This window comes from Papio anubis, chromosome 1, assembly GCF_008728515.1.
Source record: "Papio anubis isolate 15944 chromosome 1, Panubis1.0, whole genome shotgun sequence".
NCBI lineage: Eukaryota > Metazoa > Chordata > Mammalia > Primates > Cercopithecidae > Papio > Papio anubis.
In genome coordinates, this window is record NC_044976.1 from 11,151,287 (window position 1) to 11,174,724 (window position 23,438).

Genomic DNA, 23,438 nt, shown 5'->3' on the forward strand with positions numbered 1-23,438 from the left:
AGTATAATGAACCCCCATTTGCCCAGTCCCTGTAATTCATCACATTTACTTTATGCCTTTTTTCTTTGCTGAAGTATTTTATTTATTTATTTACTTATTTATTTATTTTGAGATGGAGTCTCGCGCTGTTGCCCAGGCTGGAGTGGAGAGGCATGATCTTGGCTCACGGCAACCTCTGCCTCTTGGGTTCGAGTGATTCTCCTGCCTCAGTCCTCCGAGTAGCTGGGATTACAGGCGCGCACCACCATGCCCGGCTAATTTTGTAGTTTTAGTAGAGACAGAGTTTTGTCGTGTTGGCCAGGCTGCTGTCAAACTCCTGACCTCAAGTGATCTACCTGCCTCAGTCTCCCAAAGTGCTGGGATTACAGGAGTGAGCCACCGCGCTCAGCCTGCTGAAGTATTTTAAAGCAAATTCCAGATGTATCATTTCATCGCTACATACTTCAGTATTTATTTCTAAAAAAAACAATGGACATACCACAATGCATTGTCACATCCAACTAACAAGAATTTCTTGGTATTTTCTAATACCAGTCCATAATCAGATTCTCTGATTGTCTCAAAAATGCGCTTTTATTGGTGGATTGTAGAGTAGTGAATGGTTTAAGAAACTTCTTGCCTGTCTATTCTGTTGGTCTCTATAATTCAGTAGAATACTGTGCTTTTGCAAGCCAAAGTTTTCACATTTACAAAATAAGGAGAATTAAATAAAACGATGCATGAGTTTCTCCTCATCTTTAGGTTTATGTGTTTTCTTGTTTGACTGTTTGACTTCTTTTATCCTCTATTTTAACCAGTGGATATTAGCTCTAGAGACCCCATCAGATTCAGTTCAGCTTGGGGTAAGAACACGCCAGAGGGGCTGCTGAGTGCTTCCTGTTGCATTGAGGCAGGAGGCAGACAGCATCTGATCATCATTCGTTAGTGACACTAAGATTCAAGTGAAGAGCTGGTTCAGGTGCTGGTGATGGTTGGATTCCTCCAAACAAAGCATTTTTAGACCCAGCGTACATGTTCTTTCGGTACAATTAAATGACTAGAGGTTTTCATTATTTTTATTTTGTTTTTTTGAGAGAGAGTCTTGCCCTATTGTCCAGGCTGGAATGCAGTGGTGTGATCTTGGCCCACTGCAACCTCTGCCTCCTGGGTTCAAGCGATTCTTGTGCCTCTGCCTTCCAAATAGCTGGAATTACAGACGCCTGCCACCATCCCCAGCTAGTTTTTCTATTTTTAGGAGAGACGGGGTTTCACCATGTTGGCCAGGCTGGTCTTGAACTCCTGACCTCAAGTGATCCTCCTGCCTCTGCCCCCCAGAGTGCTGGGATTACAGGTGTGAGCACTGCATCCAGCTGACTAGAGGTTTTTAATTCCCCCGTGATGATCTTGCCTTGCGATTCCTTCTGTATCTGTGTGAGAAATCATACTGCAAGGGAACTGGAGTTCCCCCCACAAAGTCATTGCTCCAACTATAATAACCCACTGCTTTTTCCCTGTCTTCTTCTATAAATGATTTTCCTTCTTCCTTTCCTTCTATTACATCCTTTTTTTCTTTTCCCATCTTTTTTTCCTCCTGATTATTCATGCACCAGACATTTCCTGAGTGAAGACAAGGGGGTGAAGGCACGGTCCCTGCTGTTAGGAAGTGGTGGGTGTGCATTGAAGATTAAATCTGCTGTCAGTCTTTTCCTCACTCCTTCTCTTCCATCAATGTTTTGTCCCCTGTGATGTTACTCAAAGCAAAAAAGATTGTTGAGAACCGAGTCAACAAATCCTAGACATATAAGATCTTTTTAATAGTTGCAATTACAATATTGCATTATGAAATTTATTTGTAACAAAGAATGCTACTCCCAAGACAGAGGATTTTTTCTTCTATTTATAGTTGTCCCTAGGAAAGAAAATATTTGATTATGGCTTCTAGGAGAAGTCTCAGTTGGTTAATGGTGGGCTTCTATTAAATATTTGTTCAAAGGTAGTAAATAGGATTCTAAATCATATTTATCATTTTGTTTTGAAAAACTTCTTAAAATGAGATTTAATGGATCTGTTTGAGTTACTGTAGAATTGTACAATATTAATGATGAATGCCAAAATGAGAAAAATTGTTTTTATAATGTAAAGCATCTCATGAACAGAAAATAGACAAGGCAAACATAGAGAAGGCACCACAGAAACTGAAATTTAGACTGTCCAGTCTCTGCCCTGTCCTCAGGTCGTGGTTTGTCTGGTTTAAGAAAGATGACGTGAAATTGGCATCATTAAAAGCATTACCTTCAAATTTCCCAAGCCTTTCTGTGTATTCTTTGATTGTTCTTCTGTTTTCCTGAAAGATACCTTTTGTCCCCAGTAATATTGGCCTTGCTTTATCTTGTCTGTTCCTAGGTTCATTCACTTTCTCTAGTGCTGAATAAGACCACAAGTGAGCTTGCCAAAGCAAATGTGTCCAAATTAGTAGCACACCTGGAAATGATTGGTAAGTGGTGGGGGGCGGAGGGAAGCAAACTTGCAAAATCTGGTCAACATTTGAACATTGTGATCACAAATTGATTTTCCTCATGCGCTGAGTAAGGTGTGGCAGTGGCTTGATTGTGGTTACTAGTCTGGCCAGGATTCATGTTGGTGGTTTCCCAAATGCTAGCTTATGGATCAGAATCATCTGGATAGCTTGTTAAAAGTGCAGGTGTTGGCACAACCTCTTCCCTGCTCCTGTCTCTCATCTCCTTCTCAAGAATCTGATTGAGTTGGGATGGAGCCCTGGTGTCTGTGTTTTCAACAAACTCTAGGGTGCCCATATAACTTTTTTTTGTTCAAATTGAGATATTTTTGAGAGTTAAAGGGGACATCATTAATATAATTACACCTGGAAAACAGGCATACAACAGGGCTGTCTCTGGGAAACCAGAGGATATGACTGCATCTAGAGTCATAAATTGGGGGGAGCTACCAGTAGAGGTGATGGTATTATGCAGGAGATACTGTAGCAAAGCTGGCATTCTTTATTCTGTGTTTTTGAGGCAAGGTCTCGCTTGGTCGCTCAGGCTTGAGTGCAGTGGTGCAATCTTGGCTTGCTGCAGACTCTGCCTCCTGGATTCAAGCGATTCTCATGCCTCAGCCTTCCAAATAGCTGGAATTACAGGTGCATGCCACCATGACCGGCTAATTTTTGTATTTTTGGTAGAGACAGCGTTTCACCATGTTGGCCAGGCTGGTTTCGAACTCCTGGCCTCAAGTGATTTTCCTGCCTCTGCCTCCCAAAGTGCTGGGATTACAGGTGTGAGCCACAGCACCTGGCCAGCATTCTCTCTAATGGGACTTTATAGGTTAAAATTCTTAGTCGAATACAAGTGATCAACTACATCAGGTCCTAAATAGGATTTTTAAAAAATAATATTTTAACTTATTTTTTTAAACTATAGAGACAGGGTTTCACCATGTTGGCCAGACTGGTTTCAAACTGCTGGGCTCAAGCCATCCATCCACTTTGGCCTCCCAGAGTGCTGGGATTACAGGCGTGAGCCGCTGTGCCCAGCCTAAATAGTGGAGATTTATAAAGTGTGAAGTAAAACATTTTTCCTTCTCTAATTATTGAAGATTACAAAGCTCACATGTTGATGCTGTAGTAAAAACAAGAATGTCTTTTGGGGAGGGAATGAACTGAGGCTGAAGTTTCATGCCTTGTACAATTATTTTAGAAAAGCTTCTTAGAGGAGATTGGCTCTTTTTTTTTTTTTTTTTTTAACAGCGTATTCCTGTTAATGGCCTTTAAGATTGGTAAAAGCTTGGGTATTTTTGTTAGAAGATATCAGGTATCTAAAATAAGTATGTGGCTGGGCATGGTGGCTCACGCCTGTAATCCCAGCGCTTTGGGAGGCTGAGGTGGGAGGATTGTCTGAGGTCAGGAGTTTGAGACAAGCCTGGGCAACATAGTGAGACCTCATCTCTACAAAAAATAGTGAAAATTAACCGGTTGTGGTGGCCAGTGCCTGTAGTCCCAGCTACTCAGGAGTCTGAAGTAGTTGGATTGCTTGAGTCTGGAAGGTCAAGGCTGCAGGGAGCCACGATTGTGCCACTGCACTATAGCCTGGGTGACAGAGTGAGACCCTGTCTCAAAAAAAAAAAACCAAAAAACTGTGTCTTTGATTCATTGGGAGCTGAACTATCATGCCAAATATACGTTAGTAATTGTTTTATAACGATAATTATGATAATAAATTTTGTTTTACAGAGACAACAGTTCAGAATATTCCTTTTTAGTATCCATACAGTGTTAATAATGACTCATTATGTGTTCACATTCTAATTGTACATGTTTCAGTCACCTCTTCTTTCTTCTTTTCACCTTCCAGAAACTTCACTTATATACAGAGTAGTTTCAAATCTGTGTCTTCGGTATCTGTCTATCTCATTAATTTTGGTCTTTCATTAAATCACAGTGAAACACACTTAATGTTGCTTGAATACCTGACGTGTTTCTGACATTTCCTCCTTTATTCTTTTATCCAGAGTATAATTAATAGAGCTAATGATGTTTAATTCTAGTTAGGGGTCTCATCTCAGAAAGCCTCAAGTTTCTGTCTGTATTTATAAAGGTTTTATCTTTTAAATGTGTAATGTTGCCATATTATTTCAGTCCCCTTTGGACTTCTGCATTGAGACTTTTTCTTTTCTTCTCTTTTTGCATTGAAACTTTGTTTTAAATATTGTAAAAAATATTTTTCTGGGTATATTGGAATATGAAAATTTGCTTTTGATGTTTGATTACAAAGTGAAAAATCTGAGGCATGTGTATAACAGCTTTTGTTCCAGACATATTTAAGTTGTGTGACAAAAAAGATACATAGTAACGTGTTCTAACTTTATCATCCTTAGAGGGAGACCTGGCCTTACAGGGCAGCATTGGGAGTCTGTCTCTAAGTGACCTCACATCCCATGGAGAGTTCTACAGAGAACGGTTCACTACCAGTGGTGAAGAAGCACTCATCTTCCAGACTTTTAAGTAAAAATCTCAATCTTTTTCTGACTTAATATTTTATCATAATACTTACTGTTTCAGATTCTTGTTGGCTAGACAATGAAGAAAACTTTTAAAGAATTTTACCTTCTTAGAGGTGAAATTGAAAAGTTATGGTTATGAGGAGTTCTTCCTGACTTTAAATTTCATTAAAATGGATCTGTGTTGAAGTGGGCTACTTAAAACTTCGTAAACAGATGGGGGGTATGAGTTAGGTGCGGTGGGTCACACCGTAATCTAAGCTCTTTGGGAGGCCAAGGCAGATGGATTGCTTGAAGCCAGGAGTTTGAGACCACCCTGGGCAACATAGGGAGACGCTGTCTCTATAGAAGAAGAAAACCATCTGGGTGTGGTGGTATGCAACTGTAGTTCTAGCTATTTGAGAGGCTGAGGTGGGAGGATTCTTTGATCCCAAGAGTTGGAGGCTGTAGTGAGCCATGATTGTGCTACTGCACTCCAGCCTGGATAACGGAGGGAGGCCTTGTCTCAACACACACACACACACACACACACCCCCACACCCACACCCACACCCACACCCACACACACCCCCCAGATAGGGTTTGATTGAATAATTCTGATTCCTGATAGCCCTTGGCTCTCAGGCCGGTTTTCCATGAACTTGCTGTGTGTCCTGAGACAAGTCACGTAGTCTTCATGCAGCAGTTTTTCTATCTATAAAGGGGACTGGATCATTAGAACATTTCTGAGCTTCCATGTAGCTCTAAAAGTTGTGGAATGATTTCAGCCTCAGAAGGTTGTTGATGATAGGAGTTCATTATGCATTTTTATTTATAAACATGATCTATATTGAATTGTTTCTATGTTAGATTTTAGAAAGGAATCTTTAGGCCTGTCTGGTTATTAAATAATTATTTTCTCAGGGCCGGGCATGGTGGCTCACGCCTGTAATCCCAGCACTTTGGGAGGCTGAGGCGGGCAGATCACCTGAGGTCAGGAGTTTGAGACCAGCCTGGCCAACATGGTGAAACGCTGTCTCTACCAAAAATATAAAAATTAGCTGAGTGTGGTGGCGGGTACCTGTAATCCCAGCTAGTCAGGAGGCTGAGGCAGGAGAATAGCTTGAACCTGGGGGGTGGAGGTTGCACCACTGCACTTCAGCCTGGGTGACAAGAGCGAAACTCCATCTCACAAAAAAAAAAAAAAGAATTCTTTTCTCAGAAAATAGGGAGTTTAAAATGGTGGTTTTCAACCTTTTTTTCTTTCTCTTTTTTTTTTAATCTAAGAGGTATTAGAAAATATAGATGTTCAGGTCTGCCTCTGCATATTCTGATTTAATTGGTCTAGGGCCATGCTTAGTCTCTCTTTTTTTTTTTGAGATGAAGTCTCTCTCTGTCACCCGGAGTGGAGTGCAGTAGTGTGATCTCACCTCAGTGCAACCTCTGCCTCCCAGGCTCAAGTGATTCTCCCACCTCAGCCTTCCGTGTAGCTGTGACCACAGGCATGTGCCACCACACCCAGCTAATTTTTTGTATTTTTGTTAGAGATAGGGTTTCACCATGTTGCCCAGGCTGGTCTCAAACTCCTGAACTCAGGTGATCTACCTGCCTCGGCCTCCAAAGTGTTGGGATTACAGGCGTGAGCCACCGTGCCTGGCCAGTCTTTTTTTTTTTTTTTAAATAACATGCTGATGTTCAACCAAGGTTGAGAAGAACTGTTTCAAGAAGATGTCCGAGGACTTTTCATTTTTAGGGGGGTTATATTATACCCTGCTGAGAATGGATTTGTTTGTATTATGTACCTCGGTGTCATGACTCTAAAATAAATCAGATAATTACTGGAAAATTCTTAATTTTCCACCTAGCCCAAAATAAGTACTCAGCCATGTTGGTTGACTGTGTCCTATTTAATATTTTTATGGCACCATGCTGCATTAAATTCAGAACAATTTGAGAAGTCTGCTAATTTATCTTTGACTATAGATTCCAGAACTCTTTGACTTACATTCAGCTGAAGTAGAAGGATGTCTTTCTGCCTCCAGAAGACAGTTTTTCCAAGAAACATGGAATCCGATGCCTAATTTTCTTTACCTATTAATTCATGGCCTTATTTTTATTGTTTTTCACGCTCGTATCCTCGCAGTCTTTGCCAGGAACATGGTGAGCAGGCATACTTACTTTCAGGGCAGGGAAAAGGGGCAGGGAGAAAGGTCAGAACCTCAGGTGGCCTCTGAGTGACCTCAGTGCTAGAGCTGTCCACCTGTTTCTACTCCTGGCTATCACACCTTTATCCCGTCATGGAAGCTTACAAAGGGAGTAATTATTAGAGTTTGCTTTGTAAAGCCTAATTTTGGATTTCCATTTAATAATTAAAGCTGTTTTTAGGGAAGCCCCTCAACCAACCTGAGTTTTCTTGAAATACTAACTTGTGTCTTGCTGTGATCTGAGTCACACTTTTATCCTAATTCTTAGGTACGGGCGGCCTGACCCTCTGCTCCGGAGAGAACACGACATTCGCGTGAGCCTCCGGATGGCCTCTGTGCAGTACGTGCATACTCAGCGTTTCCAGGCGGAGGTGGTGGCCTTCATTCAGCATTTCACTCAGCTGCAAGATGTCTTAGGGCGCCAGCGAGCTGCTATTGAGGGGCAGACGGTAGGTAGCCTGGGCCCTCTAAGCTGCTTTTCCAGTTTGACTGATCAGTAGAACTTTTAGGCCTCTAGAGATAAATCTGGAAGAGTAAAGGTAATTTATCCTTGCTAATATGTTCTCCATGTAGATTAGCTGCAGAAATCTTTGCGTAATTGGAGAGCTTTATTCCTTATTTATTGTATCTCACTTAAATTACCTCCAAAGTTTAGCTTTCACTTTCTGAAAGAAAAAAGATAAGGGAGATTTACAAAGAACACTACGACTTCTGGTCCCTTTTAGGACTTCAGTGGGGATGTTTCTCTTGGAAAGTGGTAGGTTTTTTCTAAATACAATAGATCAGAAGTTCCAAACTGAGTTCGTGGCACCCGTGGGGTCCTGGTAGTTTATTCATGGCACATTCTAGGCCAAAGGAAGCACCTAAAGGTATTCCCATTTACAAAGTAAGTAAGTCTAAACAACGTGACAAGTACAACGTCCTAACAGCTTAGTAGGTATTTGAAAAAATAGTAACACATAAATGGAAAGAATAATATTTGATTTCATTCTTAAATAACCACAATGACTGGTAGGAGGTATGTGCCTCTTAGGTATTGCATAACTTCTCAAACTTGGAGTCAGGTTGGACATTACAACCCTTACTTCCTGTCCACATTTATCTTCTTATGGTACTTGCTTTTTATCACAGCAACCGCTGAAGACCTAGCTTCGCAAAGGTGAGACCTTACTGAAAGGAGTATAGAATGATCTATTATTGAATGCTAGCTACCACAAGCTACTAGTTAGTGCAGTGTCTGGCAGATGTTGTTTTTCCTTCAAAAATTTAAAATGTCCTGGCAGCCGGGCGTGGTGGCTCACACCTATAATCCTAGCACTTTGGGAGGCCGAGGCGGGCAGATCACGAGGTCCAGAGATCGAGACCATCCTGGCCAACATGGCGAAACCCCGTCTCTACTAAAATACAAAAATTAGCTGGTCGTGGTGGCGCCTGCCTGTAGTCCCAGCTACTTGGGAGCCTGAGGCAGGAGAATCACTTGAACCTGGGAGGCGGATGTTGGAGTGAGCCGAGATGGCGCCACTGCACTCCAGTCTGGTGACAGAGCAAGACTCCATCTCAAAAAAAAAAAGTCCTGGCAGCTCCAAGCCTTCACCACCCTGTGGTGTCTCAGTGCAGTTTGGGAACCACAGAAAATAACAATGTACTTTTGTAAAAACGTGTTATTTCTCCTTTTTTAAAAAAACTTTATGGCCGGGCGTGGTGGCTTACACCTGTAATCCCAGCACTTTGGGGGTCGAGACGGGCAAATCACTTGAACTCAGGAGTTTGAGACCAGCCTGGGCAACATGGTGGAACTCCGTACAAAAAAATACAGAAATTAGCCAGGCGTGGTGAGGCATGTGCCTTAGTCCTAGGTACTTGAGAGGCTGAGGTGGGAGGATGGCTTGAGCTCAGGAGGTGGAGGCTGCAGTGAGCTGAGATCATGCCACCTGCACTCCAGCCTGGGTGACAGAGCCAGACCATGACTCAAAAAAAATAAAAATAAAAATAAAAATAGGCAAAATATTATAATTTAATAAATAGATACTGTCTTTATAGTGGCAGCATTTTTAAACATTACATTTTAATTTAAATAAAAAATGTTTGACTGTGTTAGATATTGATTTGGTACAGTAGCAAAGTGAAAAAGGGCGTTTGGGGAAAAGTCCCCTCAGTTACTTTTCTCCAACCATCTAGTTTCTCTCCCTGGAAGCAACAAGTACTGTCAGTTTCCTGTGGATCTTCCAGAGAATGCATTTTTAAAAATAGAAAAGCAGCATAATCAAATGATAGAAAGTCTAGAAAAAAGAATCATGCTAGTATCTCTGCACTATAGCATGTTTTAATTTGTTTCTGTTGTTTTTTTTTTTAATACATTTTTCTATGAATTTACTCATGGAAATATATAACCTTTTTTTCTTTCTTTAAAAACTAAAAAAAATATTTGAGTGTTTTATACCTATGAAAGATTATCTGTAGCATGTCTATATGTTACAGAGTATAATAATAAGATGAACATCTGTGAACCCGCCTCTAAACTGAAAATTAGAACGTCAGGAAGATAGCTGCCTGCATATGCTGTGTTCCTTCCCTATTCTGTTTCCCTGTTCCCCTGTCAACTCCTCAGGTAACCACTCTGATGATTTTTGGGTCTATAAGATCCTTCAAAATTAAAAAGACAAAATTCCTAAACCATATCTTTTGCTTTGCTTGTGATCTCTATAAGAATGGCATTAAACCGTATTTAACGTTCTGTGACTTGCTTTTTGCCCCACTTAGTGTGTTGGTAAGATTCATTCATAGTTACCTACAATAGCATTTATTTTCACCATTGCATTTCATTCTGTGTATAAATGATTTATCCATTTTCCTTTGGAACATTTGGGTTGTTTACAGTGTTTAGCTCTTGTGTACAGTGAGTCCTGGTGCACATACTTGAGACTTTCTCTGATTTCTGAGATACCTGGCAGTGGAATTACTGAGCCATAGGATGTGCGCACATTTATCTTCACTAGATAAAGCCAGATCGTTTTCCAAAACCGCTGTCTCAGTGATAGTCTCCCATCAGCAGTGTATAATAATTTCTTTTAATTCATATCTTTGCCAACACTCTTATTGTCCGACTTTTTATTTGATATAAAATGATACTACATTTGTGGTCTGCATATGCTTTTATAAAATTTAGATTTAGAAATAGCATACAGAGTATCAAGTATGTCAAACACACTGATTTTATACATGCACTTTTAGAATCCAGCTATTTTTCCTAGCTTTTTTGAGTCTTTTTCTATCTTGCTTTGCATTTTTCATAGATATCCTGTATAGCAACTATATAATCTATTAGTTTAACCATTTTCCTATTTTTAACATTTAAATTGCTTTCAGCTTTTCATTATGACTAATGCTTCTGTGAATCTCTTTACAGAAGTGAAGTTTTTTTTCACTTTTTGAATTATGTTTATAGTATTGATTCCTATAAATGGTACTGTTTTATCAAAGTTATGAACATTTTTGTGACTCTCAATACAACTCTGCTAAATATTTTCTGTTAGAATTGTTATGTGCATTTAAAACAGTTATTTTTACATGTGTGGTTGAAACAGTAGTAAGTCTTATGGTGCTGAATCATTTGGGTTAGGAAATGAGATACTTGTACGTTACTGAGTAATTGGGTTTAACTTCCTGGGTTAAGCAGAGTTGAACAATAAGTCTCAAGTTTTGCTTTATGAAATTATATAAGACAAGTAGGAGGTTAAAGGAATGTCTTTCTATTTTGAACATTGTTCAATATGTAGGCTTTGAAAAAAAGCTTATCTTCTCAAGAATCTTTAATTCTAGCTGTTTGAATTAGGTTTATATGAGCTAAGATCTACTTTTATTTGCTGATAAGAGGCTATTTTGTTTGAAATTTAAATTTCTTTCACCTTGTATTGGTGACACGTGTTTTTGACATGTAGTTGACTTTTTATTCCTACATTTTCTGAGGTCTGTAAATCATGATTCAGTGGGACTTTGAATTTCTTTTTATTCTTAATGTTTGAAATGATAAGAGTATCAGTTGTACGAGATAATTTGGCCAAATATAAATGATTTCCCGTATGTTTTACCCCAGAAGTATGATGCAGTTTTCCTATGGCTTCCACTTTACATATAACCTCTTATATTTGTTACACTTCTTCATTCACCTAGCAACTGGTGTTGTAACGTAACACTGCACCCTTAGAAATCTTGGGACAAATATCTTGAGTATAGGTTTTGCTGCCATAAGCTATATGACCAACAGGGAGTTATTTTTCTTACTATTCTTCCCTTGATTCAGTTATAGTAGGAATATGGAGGTAGCAGAAATAAGTAGCCTGTACTTTTGGCAATAACTGTTTATATTAATGATGCTTTGGAGTTTTCAAAGTGCTTTCCTCACATTATCTCATTTGATCCTTACGACAACCCTGTTTGTTCATTTCTTCTGTAATTTAGGAATGAATGTGTCATGCAGCTTGCCAGATGCTAGGAACAGCGTGGAAAACAAGAAAGACAAGGTCATTGCCTTCATGGAGTTTATATTTCAGTGGGAGGATATAATCAAGGAAAAAAAGATAATTAGTTATGATAATACCTAATGAGGCAGTGGTCAGCAGATGTGTTCCTTTCATTTTTTTTTTTTTTTTTTTTTGAGATCTGAGTCTCTGTCGCCCAGGCTGGAGTGCAGTGGCCGGATCTCAGCTCACTGCAAGCCTCCGGGCCCCGGCTTACGCATTCCCTCTGCCTCAGCCTCCCAGCTGGGACTACAGGCTACTCGCCACCTCACCGGCTAGTTTTTGTATTTTTTTTTTTAGTAGAGGCAGGGTTTCACTGTGTTAGCTAGATGGTCTCGGGTCTTCTGGATCTCAGGATCCTTCCCTCTCTGGCTCGGCTCTCCCAAAGTGCTGCTGGGATTACAGGCTGAGCCATCACACCAGCTGTTCCTTTTCTATTTTATAACTGAGGGAAACATTGTTAACCTTTTTAGCCCCAGTCACCTGGCCTATGATTCAGAGTTTTTTCCATTAACGTATAACCGAATGCATGTTAAAGATGTAAGCGCTAGTCAGGATGCCTGTATATACAAAAATACGTAGCTGTGTGTAGAGGAAAAAAGGACTGAAAAGATATGGTGTTGATGTGGTAATAATAGCTGTTACATTTTCACCTCAGTTTTTGGGTGTATTGTCTCATTTAATCCCTACACCTCTTTGAGGTAGGGCTTAGGCTTATTATTATTCCCATTTTATAGATAAGGAAACTGAGGTACAGAGACTTTAACGACTTAACCAAGATAACCAAGCTAACAAGTGGCTAGGGGTTTATTAGTTTTATCTTTTAAAATAACTAACTTATTCAGGCCTATATTATGTCTGAGGCATACTCTCAGCCAATAGACCACCTGTTCTTCTAAAGAATGTGTATTGTGGGCTGGGCACGCTCACACCTGTAATCCCAGCACTTTGGGAGGCCGAGATGGATGGATCACATGAGGCCAGGAGTTTGAGACCAGCCTGGCCAACCTGGTGAAACCCCGTCTCTCCTAAAAATACAAAAGACAGCGGGGCGTTGTGGCGCGTGCCTGTAATCCCAGCTACTCGAGAGGCCGAGGCAGGAGAATCTCACTTGAGCCCGGGAGGGGGTGGTTGCAGTGAGCTGAGATTGTGCCACTGCACTCCAGCCTGGGCAACACAGCAAGACTCTGTCTCAAAAAAAAAAATATATATATATATACACACACACATATATACACACACAGACACACACATATATACACATATATATATGTTCTGTGGTTTTTGGGTGCAGTCATAGTCTATAAAATGTTTAATTGATTTTTCTCTAATTGTCGGTTTCCTATATCATTGACTTATGCTTTTTATTTTCTTCCTTCTACTTCAGGTTTAATTTGCTTTTGTTTTTCCAGCTGCTTAAAGTGGAAGCTTTCAATTTCTGATTTTTAAGTCTTTATTGCTTTCTAAAGTAATGGTGTACATTTTTCTCTAAGCATTGTTTTAAGTGTATGCCACAAATTTTAATGTATTATGTCTTTCTTATTTTAGTGAAAATATTTTTCTATTTCCCTTGTGATTTCTTCTGACCTAGGGGTTATTTAGAAGTGTGTAGTTTATTTTCCAAATATTTGGGGATTTTCCATTATCTTGTTACTGATTTCTAATTTAACTCCATGGTGGTCAGAGAATGTGCTCTGTATAATTTTAATTATTTTATAAACTCATGAAACTTTTGGGAATCTGAGGTTATTTGGTGGTGAAATTAGGGAATTAATTATCCTCTGAGCCAATTTTCCTTCCTCTTTCAGGTGAGAGATCAAGCTCAGCGCTGTTCACGGGTTCTCCTGGATATTGAAGCTGGTGCTCCCGTTCTTCTGATCCCAGAAAGTTCCAGATCAAATAATCTGATTGTAGCAAATTTGGGGAAGTTGAAAGTCAAAAATAAGTTTCTGTTTGCTGGTTTTCCTGGCACATTTTCCCTACAAGATAAGGTGAGCATCAATATCCATTTCCTTTTCTGTTCAGCTAGTATTTGATCACTAATGGAAAAATTTGTATGCTGCTGTAAGATGATCCGTAATTGCTATTACTTTTGTAGGGTATGTGGCTTGAAGAATTTTTTTTGGACATTTTATTGACGTTTCCATTAACCTTATGAATTGAGGTAGTGTAAATTGTAACTCTTAGTAACTGTAGGTAGTAAGCTGTTTTAGCAAACAAACCAGTGGAATCAACCTTCCATCTATTTATAATGCTTTCTTTATATAAAAGCATTCCTTCTATAATATGAATGTTTTAGACTCTGTGGCTTTTTTCACAGGACGTGATTGGCCTATGGTTTACTTGAAGCCATTTAAAAATGTCTTAATAATAACATACGGTATATTGCTTTTCAGTTTTAAGTTACTGTGGCACCTTTTTTTTTCAACTTTTATTTTAGATACAGGGGGTATATGTGCAGGTTTGTTAGATGGGTATATTGCACCCAGATAGTGAGCATAGTACCCAATAGGTAGTTTTCTGACCCATTCCCACCACCCCCCAACCCTGCTCTAATTGATGTTAAACAAGTAAATGTGTTTTCCTGAGTTTTGTGAGCTCTCTTAGCAAATTATAGAACCTCAGGAGGGTATCTGTTGTTCTCATATTTATGTCCATCCATGAATACTCAAATGTTTAGCTCCCACTTACAAGTGAGAACATGAACATGGGGCATTTTCTTTTTTTTTTCTTTTTTTCTTTTTGAGACAGAGTCTCACTCTGTTGCCAAGGCTGGAGTGCAGTGGCACCATGTCAGCTCACTGCGTCCTCCGTCTCCTGGGTTTAAGCAATTCTCCTGCTTTAGCCTCCCAAGTAGCTGAGACTACAGGTGCCCACCACCACACCCACTGAGTTTTTATATTTTTAGTAGAGACGGGGTTCCACCATGTTTGCCAGGCAGGTCTCAAACTCCTGACCTCAGGTTATCCACCTGCCTCGGCTTCCCAAAGTGCTGGGATTACAGGCGTGAGCCACCATGCCCGGCCGCATTTGCTCTTCTGTTCTACATTAATTTGCTTAGGATTATGGCTTCCAGCTCCATCCATGTTGCTGCAAAGGACATGATTTCATTCTTTTTTATGGCTGTGACTTGTCCATTTCTCGGAATAGTGTTTGGAGGTAATTAGGATGAGGACTGTTGTTATTTGTGTTTTACGTTAGGGGAAACTAGGATTCTTTGAGAATAAACAATAAAAATGGAAACCCCTAGTAATTCACAGACCCTTAAAGCTGAGAGGACCTTTTAGATGGTCTGATTAGTCCCCCTTCATCCATTTTTGCATTTGAGGAGACTGAGTGACATTTCTGGAACCAGAGATGAGGCCTTGTCATTCCTGGTATGTGTTTTCATCATTCCTTGCTGGTTTCCACAGCAGCTCTTCAGTCTATTTGCTTATTCCTTGCAAACTCACTTTACTGTGTGAGGAAAGCACTTACTAAAATTCCCAGCTACTTATGCCTATTTTTAGTATAATAGCTAATAACATAGGGAGAGAGATGGCCTTTGAGATGTATGTAAGATTTGATTGTAAGATTTTAAAACTGCCAAAAATAGCTGCCATTTGCTGAATGCTTATTACATATCAGCCAGTGCTGTGCTCTTTACATAAAAGGAAACAGCTCCTAATGCTTCTGACACCAAATGAGTTGGATTTTCCCCCATACTAACCATTTTCCAACTGTGAAGATACCAACTGGTCTATAATTTAATTATGACACTAACCACTTGGAGTTAGGGTAAGACCCCACAGGTCCCTAAAGACTGCTCCCCACTCAGACACCAATCACAAGTCCAGGTCTCCTGTACGTCTGATGGACTAGCTATAAACTTGGGGTTCCCACAATGCCTCCTGAGGTTCAGTAATTTGCTGTAGTGGCTCATAGAACTCAGGGGAACACATTTACTGGTTTAGTATGAAGGCTGTAATAAAGGATACAGCCAGATGAAGAGGTGAGTAGGGCGAGATCTCGTAGCTTCCCGAACACAGGAGCTTCTGTGCCATGGAATTGGGGTGCTCCATCTCCTGGACTGTGGATGTATTCACCAACCTGATAGCTCTCTGGACCCTATTGTTTAGGCTTTTAATGGCGTCCCCATTACATGGGTATAATTAAATAAATCATTGGCCAATTTTGAGTAGGCTCAATCTCTAGCCCCGCTGCTGTCTCTGGAGGTCTGGGCACTAAAACTGAAAGTTCCATCCCTCTAATCACGTTGCCCGTACTTCCAGCAACCCCCATTCTAAAGCTATTTAGGGGCTTTTAGCCACCAGTTATCTCATTAACATACACAAGGACATTTTATCACTCTGGAGATTCCAAGGGTCTTACAAGCTCTTGTGTCAGGGACTAAGACCAAATACAGTCATGGTCCCTTAGCTACAGGGAGCTACTTGGGAGAATGGTGCATCCTTAGGTGATTTCCTTGCTGTGTGATCGTTGTAGTGTCCTTACACAAACTGAAATGGCTTAGCATACTGCACACCTAGGCTCTATGGTGTAGCCTGTTGCTCCTGGACTACAAACCTGTACAGCACAGTACTGTGCTGAATACTGTAGGTAGTTGTAACACCATCGTAAGTATTTGTGTATCTGAACATATCTAAATATAGAAAAGATAAAAAACTACTGCATTATAATCTTATGAGACCATCATAGTATATGTGGTCTGTAGTTGACTGAAATGGCATTATGCAGTGCATAGCTGTGTTTGTGGTAAATGTTTACTTTGAGGCCATACTAAAATTTTTAGGAGGAAATCAGTTCTAGCCAGAATGTGTGACCAAGTTTACCAGGATCATTTTTGTTTCTTTGTCCTTCCTAAAAAGGTAATGGACTGAATTTCCTTATCAGATATATCTATATATGGGTTTACCAGCAGACCCTGAAGTTAGCCTTGGCAGGAGAATTGCCAAAATACTTAAGAAATTTTTGCAAAAGGGTTCCTATTTTTTAAGCCAGATAATAGCACAGAGTTTGTAGTGTTTTAATGAAAAAAATTTCCCTGTATTTGTTTTTGAGGATTTGATTTTAAGTGGCAGTGCATACAAGGATCGCTTTTTCTTCAAGGTATAATGTGCTTTTTTTGCAACCTGACTATTCTGAAAAACCTTATGGGATTCAGCAGTCAATTCACATTCACATGCTTAAAAAAGAAAAGGAAAACTAACCCTTTAAAATGTCTCATTACTTGAGAAAGCCTGCTTATTAACTTATTTATTTATTTATTTATTTATTTTAGTGTTTGAATTACTTTCCTACTGTGTAAAGAAGTTGTTCTTAAGGCCCATTAAGAAGAATTTCTTTTTTTTTTTTAGCCCTCACTAGTACTTTCTTGGTGATCTTATTTTATATCCTTAAATCTTGGAAAAACTGTCTTACTAGGTACCAGTGATTGTTCTGTAGAATTCCATAAGGGTTGTTTGGAGTGTGTCGCTTGTTCAAGTATTTGTAACCAGATAAACACATCTGTGAAGTTTACCTCCCCATGTATACAGTTAAATATAATTGATTACAGTCTATATGAAGTGAATAATTACCTTCTTCACCATCCATCATTTTGTATTGGCATTTGCCCTTGAATACATTTGCATGTGTGAGGTTTGTCTAATATGCATTCCAGTGGTTAAAGAACAGGAAATAATCCTGAAATCAAAGCTTGGAGAGGGGTTGTTTGCCCTTGAGTTCCATGACTCCTGTGTGTTTGGAATTGTTTTACATAAATCCATGTCTTAATGAGTACAAGATTGAGTTTTTTTGCATATGCTTTTATTTCATTTTTCTCAACCATAGCTTATGCTTAAACCACAATTTCTAAGTCAAAGTCTTTCAAAAGCTTTGGGTTAATCTTCTCAAACCACTGATTTATTTAAACCAACTACAGAGAGGATGTAGAGATGAATCAAATGAAAGGGCAACAAACACTTTACAGAGTTTAAATAAACTAAGTGAGAGGGAAAGGTTTTAATGTTGAAATACTTGAATAATGACATTTACCTAGTAATCTGCCTTGCAAAAAAAAAAAAAAAAAAATTGCAGAAAGCAAGAACTAGTTTCTTTTACTTGTAATTACTACTTGAGAGAACTGTGAAAGGGAGCAGTATTTTTGTATTCTTTTCCAAAGCTGAGAGGAGTCAACATAAAAGGCAGCCCTAGAGGGAGAGCCATCCTTCCTCTCCTCTCAGATGCATTTGAGAATGGCATGATGGGAACCATGATGCTATGGGAGCCACGCAGACATGTAGCTCTGAGGCCTCCATGAAGAAGCCCTGGGAAGCTTAAGTCAATTATTGAATTGTTCTGGTGAAATAGATTTTCCTCTGTTAGCAATTAACTGAATGAAGGTACTAAGTGTGTAAGAAGGGTAGTATTTTCAATAGAATTACTGAATCTATTTTCTTCTCTGTTAGCCTTCTTAATTTGTATGCCCTTGAGCAGAAACATCATAGGAATGGCTGACCTCTTTTGTTTTCCATTTTGTTTTCATTTCCAGTTACTTAGATGGGAAATGTAAACCTGTGAGGGGGGACGTCTAGAAAGTACAAACACATTGGAGCCATGTTGTCATTAGATGTCTTTTCTTAGAACAATATGCCCCTCCCCAACAGCAAAGCAACAAGCTATCATATAGCTGGGAGACTTGCTTTTGCTGCATTTGACCTCGATTAAACCACTTGAAGCAATTGGCATCTTCACATTTGCTCTTGAGCCAAGAGATGGTATCTTCCTGCAGAAGTTTTCAGCAAGTATTGAACTATGTATAACATCTCTGCTGATAATTTTTTGTGGCAGTAAATGTCATGATCCTGGTAGCCTCTTGTTTATGGGATCTGGGAGGCCGAGGGAAGTGCAACTATTAGAGTCTTTGAAGACGCTGGGGACTGGGATAGGACTTTGGAGATATTAAAGATAGAGTCCCACCACCAGTGCTCCCCGCTTCCCATTTCCTGCATTCTAGTTTTATTTTGTTTCTTCCCAGGAATCTGTGCCTTCAGCTTCCCCAACAGGTACTCCCAAACACAGTCTGAGAAAAACGACAAGCACGGAGGAGCCCAGGGGAACCCATTCCCAGGGGCAGTTCATGATGCCTCTTGCTGGAATGAGCCTGGGAAGCCTGAAGAGTGAGTTTGTGCCCAGTACCTCCACCAAGCAGCGAGGGCCGCAGCCCACACTGTCTGTTGGCCAAGTGTCCAGTAGTCCAGGTAAAAGAGGAGAAAAGCCGCGTAATACTGAAGGTGGGGAAATTCACAGGACTGTTCAGGAACCTGAGTGGGGGGGCGCACATTGTGTTCAAGCAGATGTTAATGAAGAGATAGCATTTCTTTTAACGGTGATGAGATTTTGATTTTGCTTTAGAAGGTTTAAGAGTTTTCGGTGTCAATTTATCATTGGATGACTTCTACAGTAGGGTTAAATTAACAAGATACAGTGTAATTAAAGCGATTTTTAGATAGTCTATTAGGACTTTTTTCTTATAGGTGAAAATAGTTGCCACCAGCTAGTGATAGTATAAGTAGAAAGAGTCCTGCATCCTTGCAAGCCACTACCCAGACACTGTCCTTGCAAGCCACGAATTCTAAAAAGTATAAAAGAACACATTAAAAAATGTTAGTGTAAATTAGGCAACAACAGAAATGCTGTAGCAGTGTTTAAAAGACATGAACCATCTGGTTATTGGTGTTCTTCTCTCCACTATAAGAATTAGTCATTCCAAATGAGAGCATTATTTTGGAGGCTTTTCTGGTTTTCTGTATTTTTTTTTCCCCTTGAGACAGGGTCTCTCACTGTTTCCCAGACTAGAGTGCAGTGTTGTAATCATGGCTCACTGCAGCACTGACCTCCTGAACTCAAGCGATCCTCCCACCTCAGCCTCCTGAGTAGCTGGGACTACAGGCATGCGTCATCACACCCAGCTAATTTTTTTTTTTTTTTTTTTTTTTTTTTTTTGCGTTTTTTGCACGGACGGGGTTTCACCATGTTTCCCAGGCTGGGACTTAAACTCCCGAGCTCAAGTCATCCTCCTGCCTTAGCCTCCCAAAGTGCTGGGGTTACAGGCATGAGCCCCCATGCCCGGCCTCTTTTCTGTTGTTAAATGTGTTCTGGATGAATGATGCACCCGATAAGTGGGAGCTGCTCTGAGCTGCTAGAGAGGGAGGCAGAATATGAGCTGCAAAGATCAGTCCAGTGTGTTGGGACTTTGCAAGATGCAGGACACTAGTTGAGAGAGGCTGCTGAGTGTCTTGTTACATAGATTTGAGGAATTGTTAGCTCTCTCTGGTACCTTATAGTCCTATAGGTGACAGGAAAGTGGTTTTAATTATGTTGATCATTCAACAAAATAATTTTCATCACCATAGTAGTAGTTGTGAAACACTATGTGCCAAACATTGTGGTGCATTATTTGCATTAATTATTTTGTTCACATTACACTCCTGTAGGGTTTTTTTTGTTTTGTTTTGAGACGGAGTCTCACTCTGTCGCCCAGACTGGAGTGCAGTGGTGCCATCTTGGCTCACTGCAAGCTCCACCCACTGGGTTCACGCCAGTCTCCTGCCTCAGCCTCCCGAGTAACTGGGACTACAGGCGCCTGCCACCATGCCTGGCTAATTTTTTTGTGTTTTTTAGTGGAGATGGGGTTTCACCTTGTTAGCCAGGATGGTCTCGATCTCCTGACCTCGTGATCTACCCCCATTTCACAGATGAAGAGGCAAAGGCTCGCAGAGATTGGGTAATCTGACTTGCCCAAGGTTATGTAGATAGTATTGGAAGAATTGGACTATGAATTTTGGCAGTCTGACTCCAGAACCGAATTGTAACTGAACATGATACTGCTTGCCAGTCTGTCTGCATGCACTTTTAGAGCACAGAGAGGGCTGCACCTGAGGGCCACTCAGCACATGCTGCCTACCGTCACTGATGTTATGACGTCTGTGATGACTAGGAACAAGGCCAGTCTTACATATGTATCAGTGGATGCCTTTAAGAAGTGATTTGGGGCCGGGCGCGGTGGCTCAAGCCTGTAATCCCAGCACTTTGGGAGGCCGAGGTGGGCGGATCACGAGGTCAGGAGATCGAGACCATCCTGGCTAACCTGGTGAAACCCCATCTCTACTAAAAAATACAAAAAAAAAAAAACTAGCCGGGCGAGGTGGCGGGCGCCTGTAGTCCCAGCTACTCGGGAGGCTGAGGCAGGAGAATGGCGTGAACCCGGGAGGCTGGAGCTTGCAGTGAGCCGCGATCGCAGCTCACTGCACTCCAGCCTGGGCGACAGAGCGAGACTCCGTCTCAAAAAAAAAAAATAAAATAAAATAAAATAAGAAGTGATTTGGGATGTTTTATAGAAAGAAGGTCTCATTTTTAACAGTATTTCTCCTACTAATTTGCTATTTATTTATGAAATTTCACTATTAATGATATATTGTCTTGGATTAAGACAGTGGTTTTCACACTGTTCCCATATAATCCTAGGATTCCATAGCAGTACCCTAGAGCAGCAGTCCCCAACCTTTTTGGCACCAGGGACCGGTTTCATGGAAGGCAGTTTTTCCGTGGACAGGGTTGGGGATGGTTTCAGGATGAAACTGTTCCACCTCAGATCATCAGGCATTAGATTCTCATAAGGAGCACATAATCTAGATCCCTCACTTAAAATCTAATCCCACCACTGATCTGACAGGGAGCAGAGCTCAGGTGGTAATGCTCGTTCACCTCCGTCTCACCTCCTGCTGTGAGTACCCGTCCGTGGCCTGGGGGTTTGGGACCCCTGTCCTAGAGAATCTCCAAAGCCTGCTTCATTCCCTTTCCTTACCCCCTTCTACCAGATCAACTCTACATTTATCTATTTCCTGTATTTATCAATGTAACTAATACAAAACTCATTTTTTCAGTGCCCACTTAATGCCAGGTGTTATAATATTTTATTCCCTAGTATATTAACATGCTGTTAGACATGGCTCCTCCTACAGTGCTACTTACAGACTAATGAAAAGACACTGAACATTTAAATATTGATAGATTATAATAAATGTTATCATGGGAAAGACAGAAGAAGAGAGAAGACTGAATTTAGATGAGATGGGAGGGCCGTGCCGCCTGTAAGGCTGTTGAGGCAGCAAAGAGCTTGGCATGTTGGGGGAAACAAAGGACAGTAAGCCTGAGGCTTAGTGAGCAGGAGAGAGAATGGCTTGAAATGAGCTTGGGAAAGAAGGCAGTGGGCTTATGCAGGGCCTCGTAGGGATGTGGGGGAGTTTTACAGAAATAATTTTTTTTTTTTTTTTGAGACGGAGTCTTGCTCTGCCCAGGCTGGAGTGCAGTGGCACAGTGTTGGCTCACTGCAACCTCTGCCTCCCGAGTTCAAACCATTCTCCTGCCTCGGCCTTCTGAGTAGCTGGGATTTGGGCGCCCAACACCACCCCTGGCTAATTTTTATGTTTTTAGTAGAGACTGGTTTCACCATGTTGGCCAGGCTGGTCTTGAACTCCTGACCTCAGGTGATCCGCCTGCCTCATTCTCCCAAAGTGCTGGGATTATAGGTGTGAGCCACCGCACCCGGCTTACAGAAAGAATTTTGGATTAACCATAGCCAGTAAGTGTATAAAAGAAGTGAATGTTATGGACTGTTTATTTTTTTAAGGATCACTCAGGTATTTTGTGGGGAGAATGGTTTTGTGAGGGCTAGACTGGAATTTTGTAGGTCTAATGGAGGAGAGTTCTTTTTGGTCTGGGCAAGAATGAAGGTGGTTTGGATCTGGTCGGTGGAAATGGAAGTGGTTACATGTGGCAATATTTGTTTGAAAAAAGAATTTTAGTGCTGGGAAAAGTTTGTAAACCTTTTGGTAGCATTGTGTGTAGGGAGGGATTGCATAAGGAGTTAGATTTAGTCATCAACCTCCCCCTGGTAGCCTCAGTTGTCACAGCGTGGGCATGAGACACTGAAGAACTGTGACGCGGTCTGTGCTTGGAGTGGAGGCAGGCGGGCAGGGTGTGTTGAGCACATGGAGCTTTGCATCAGGAGGTCTGGCTGCCATAGTGGAGACTCCTGGACAGCCAGTTTTCTGAGTAGTGGACAGCGGGGGGAAGCAGGTAGCTGTAAACATTTTCAAAGACAGAATGAGCTTTGCATTTTTTATTTGTTTAGGGCAACTCCTTTTCGGGTCCCCTTTTCTTCATCACTTCTCTTTCCTTGGGTCCTTGTAGAAGACCATGTCTGCCTGCTGGATTGCATTGTCGTGGATCTCCAGGACATGGACATCTTTGCTGCAGAGAGACATCCAAGAGAATACTCCAAGGCACCAGAGGACAGTAGTGGAGATCTGATCTTCCCTTCCTATTCTGTGCGACAGACAGGAGGAAGCCTCTTAACCGAGCCTTGTAGGCTGAAATTGCAGGTGGAAAGGAATTTGGACAAGTGAGTGGTTTTTTTTTTTTTTTTTTTTTTTTGAGATGGAGTCTCGCTCTGTCCCTCAGGCAGGCTGGAGTGCAATGGCACAATCTCGGCTCACTGCAACCACCACCTCCCAGGTTCAAATGATTCTCCTCAGCCTCGGCCTCCCGAGTAGCTGGGATTACAGGCACACGCCACCATGTCTGGCTAATTTTTGTATTTTTAGTAGAGATGGGGTTTCACCATATTGTGGTCTCAAACTCCTGACCTCAGGTGTTCTATCTGCCTCAGCCTCCCAAAGTGCTGGATTACAGGCATGAGCCA

The 23,438-nt window shown here is 40.9% G+C and overlaps 1 protein-coding gene across 7 annotated transcripts in view; it reads left to right on the top strand.

Moving 5' to 3' along the window:
* The window catches only part of VPS13D (vacuolar protein sorting 13 homolog D), a 284,215-nt gene that overhangs the window by 56,428 nt on the left and 204,349 nt on the right, over nt 1-23,438 (top strand). For all 7 annotated transcript variants that reach the window (XM_031664499.1, XM_031664502.1, XM_031664496.1 and 4 more), the window contains 6 exons: nt 2,383-2,473; nt 4,870-4,996; nt 7,444-7,624; nt 13,501-13,683; nt 18,711-18,933; nt 22,928-23,138. In XM_031664499.1, the coding sequence (XP_031520359.1) occupies nt 2,383-2,473; nt 4,870-4,996; nt 7,444-7,624; nt 13,501-13,683; nt 18,711-18,933; nt 22,928-23,138 (1,016 nt within the window). The remainder of the gene's footprint in view (nt 1-2,382; nt 2,474-4,869; nt 4,997-7,443; nt 7,625-13,500; nt 13,684-18,710; nt 18,934-22,927; nt 23,139-23,438) is intronic.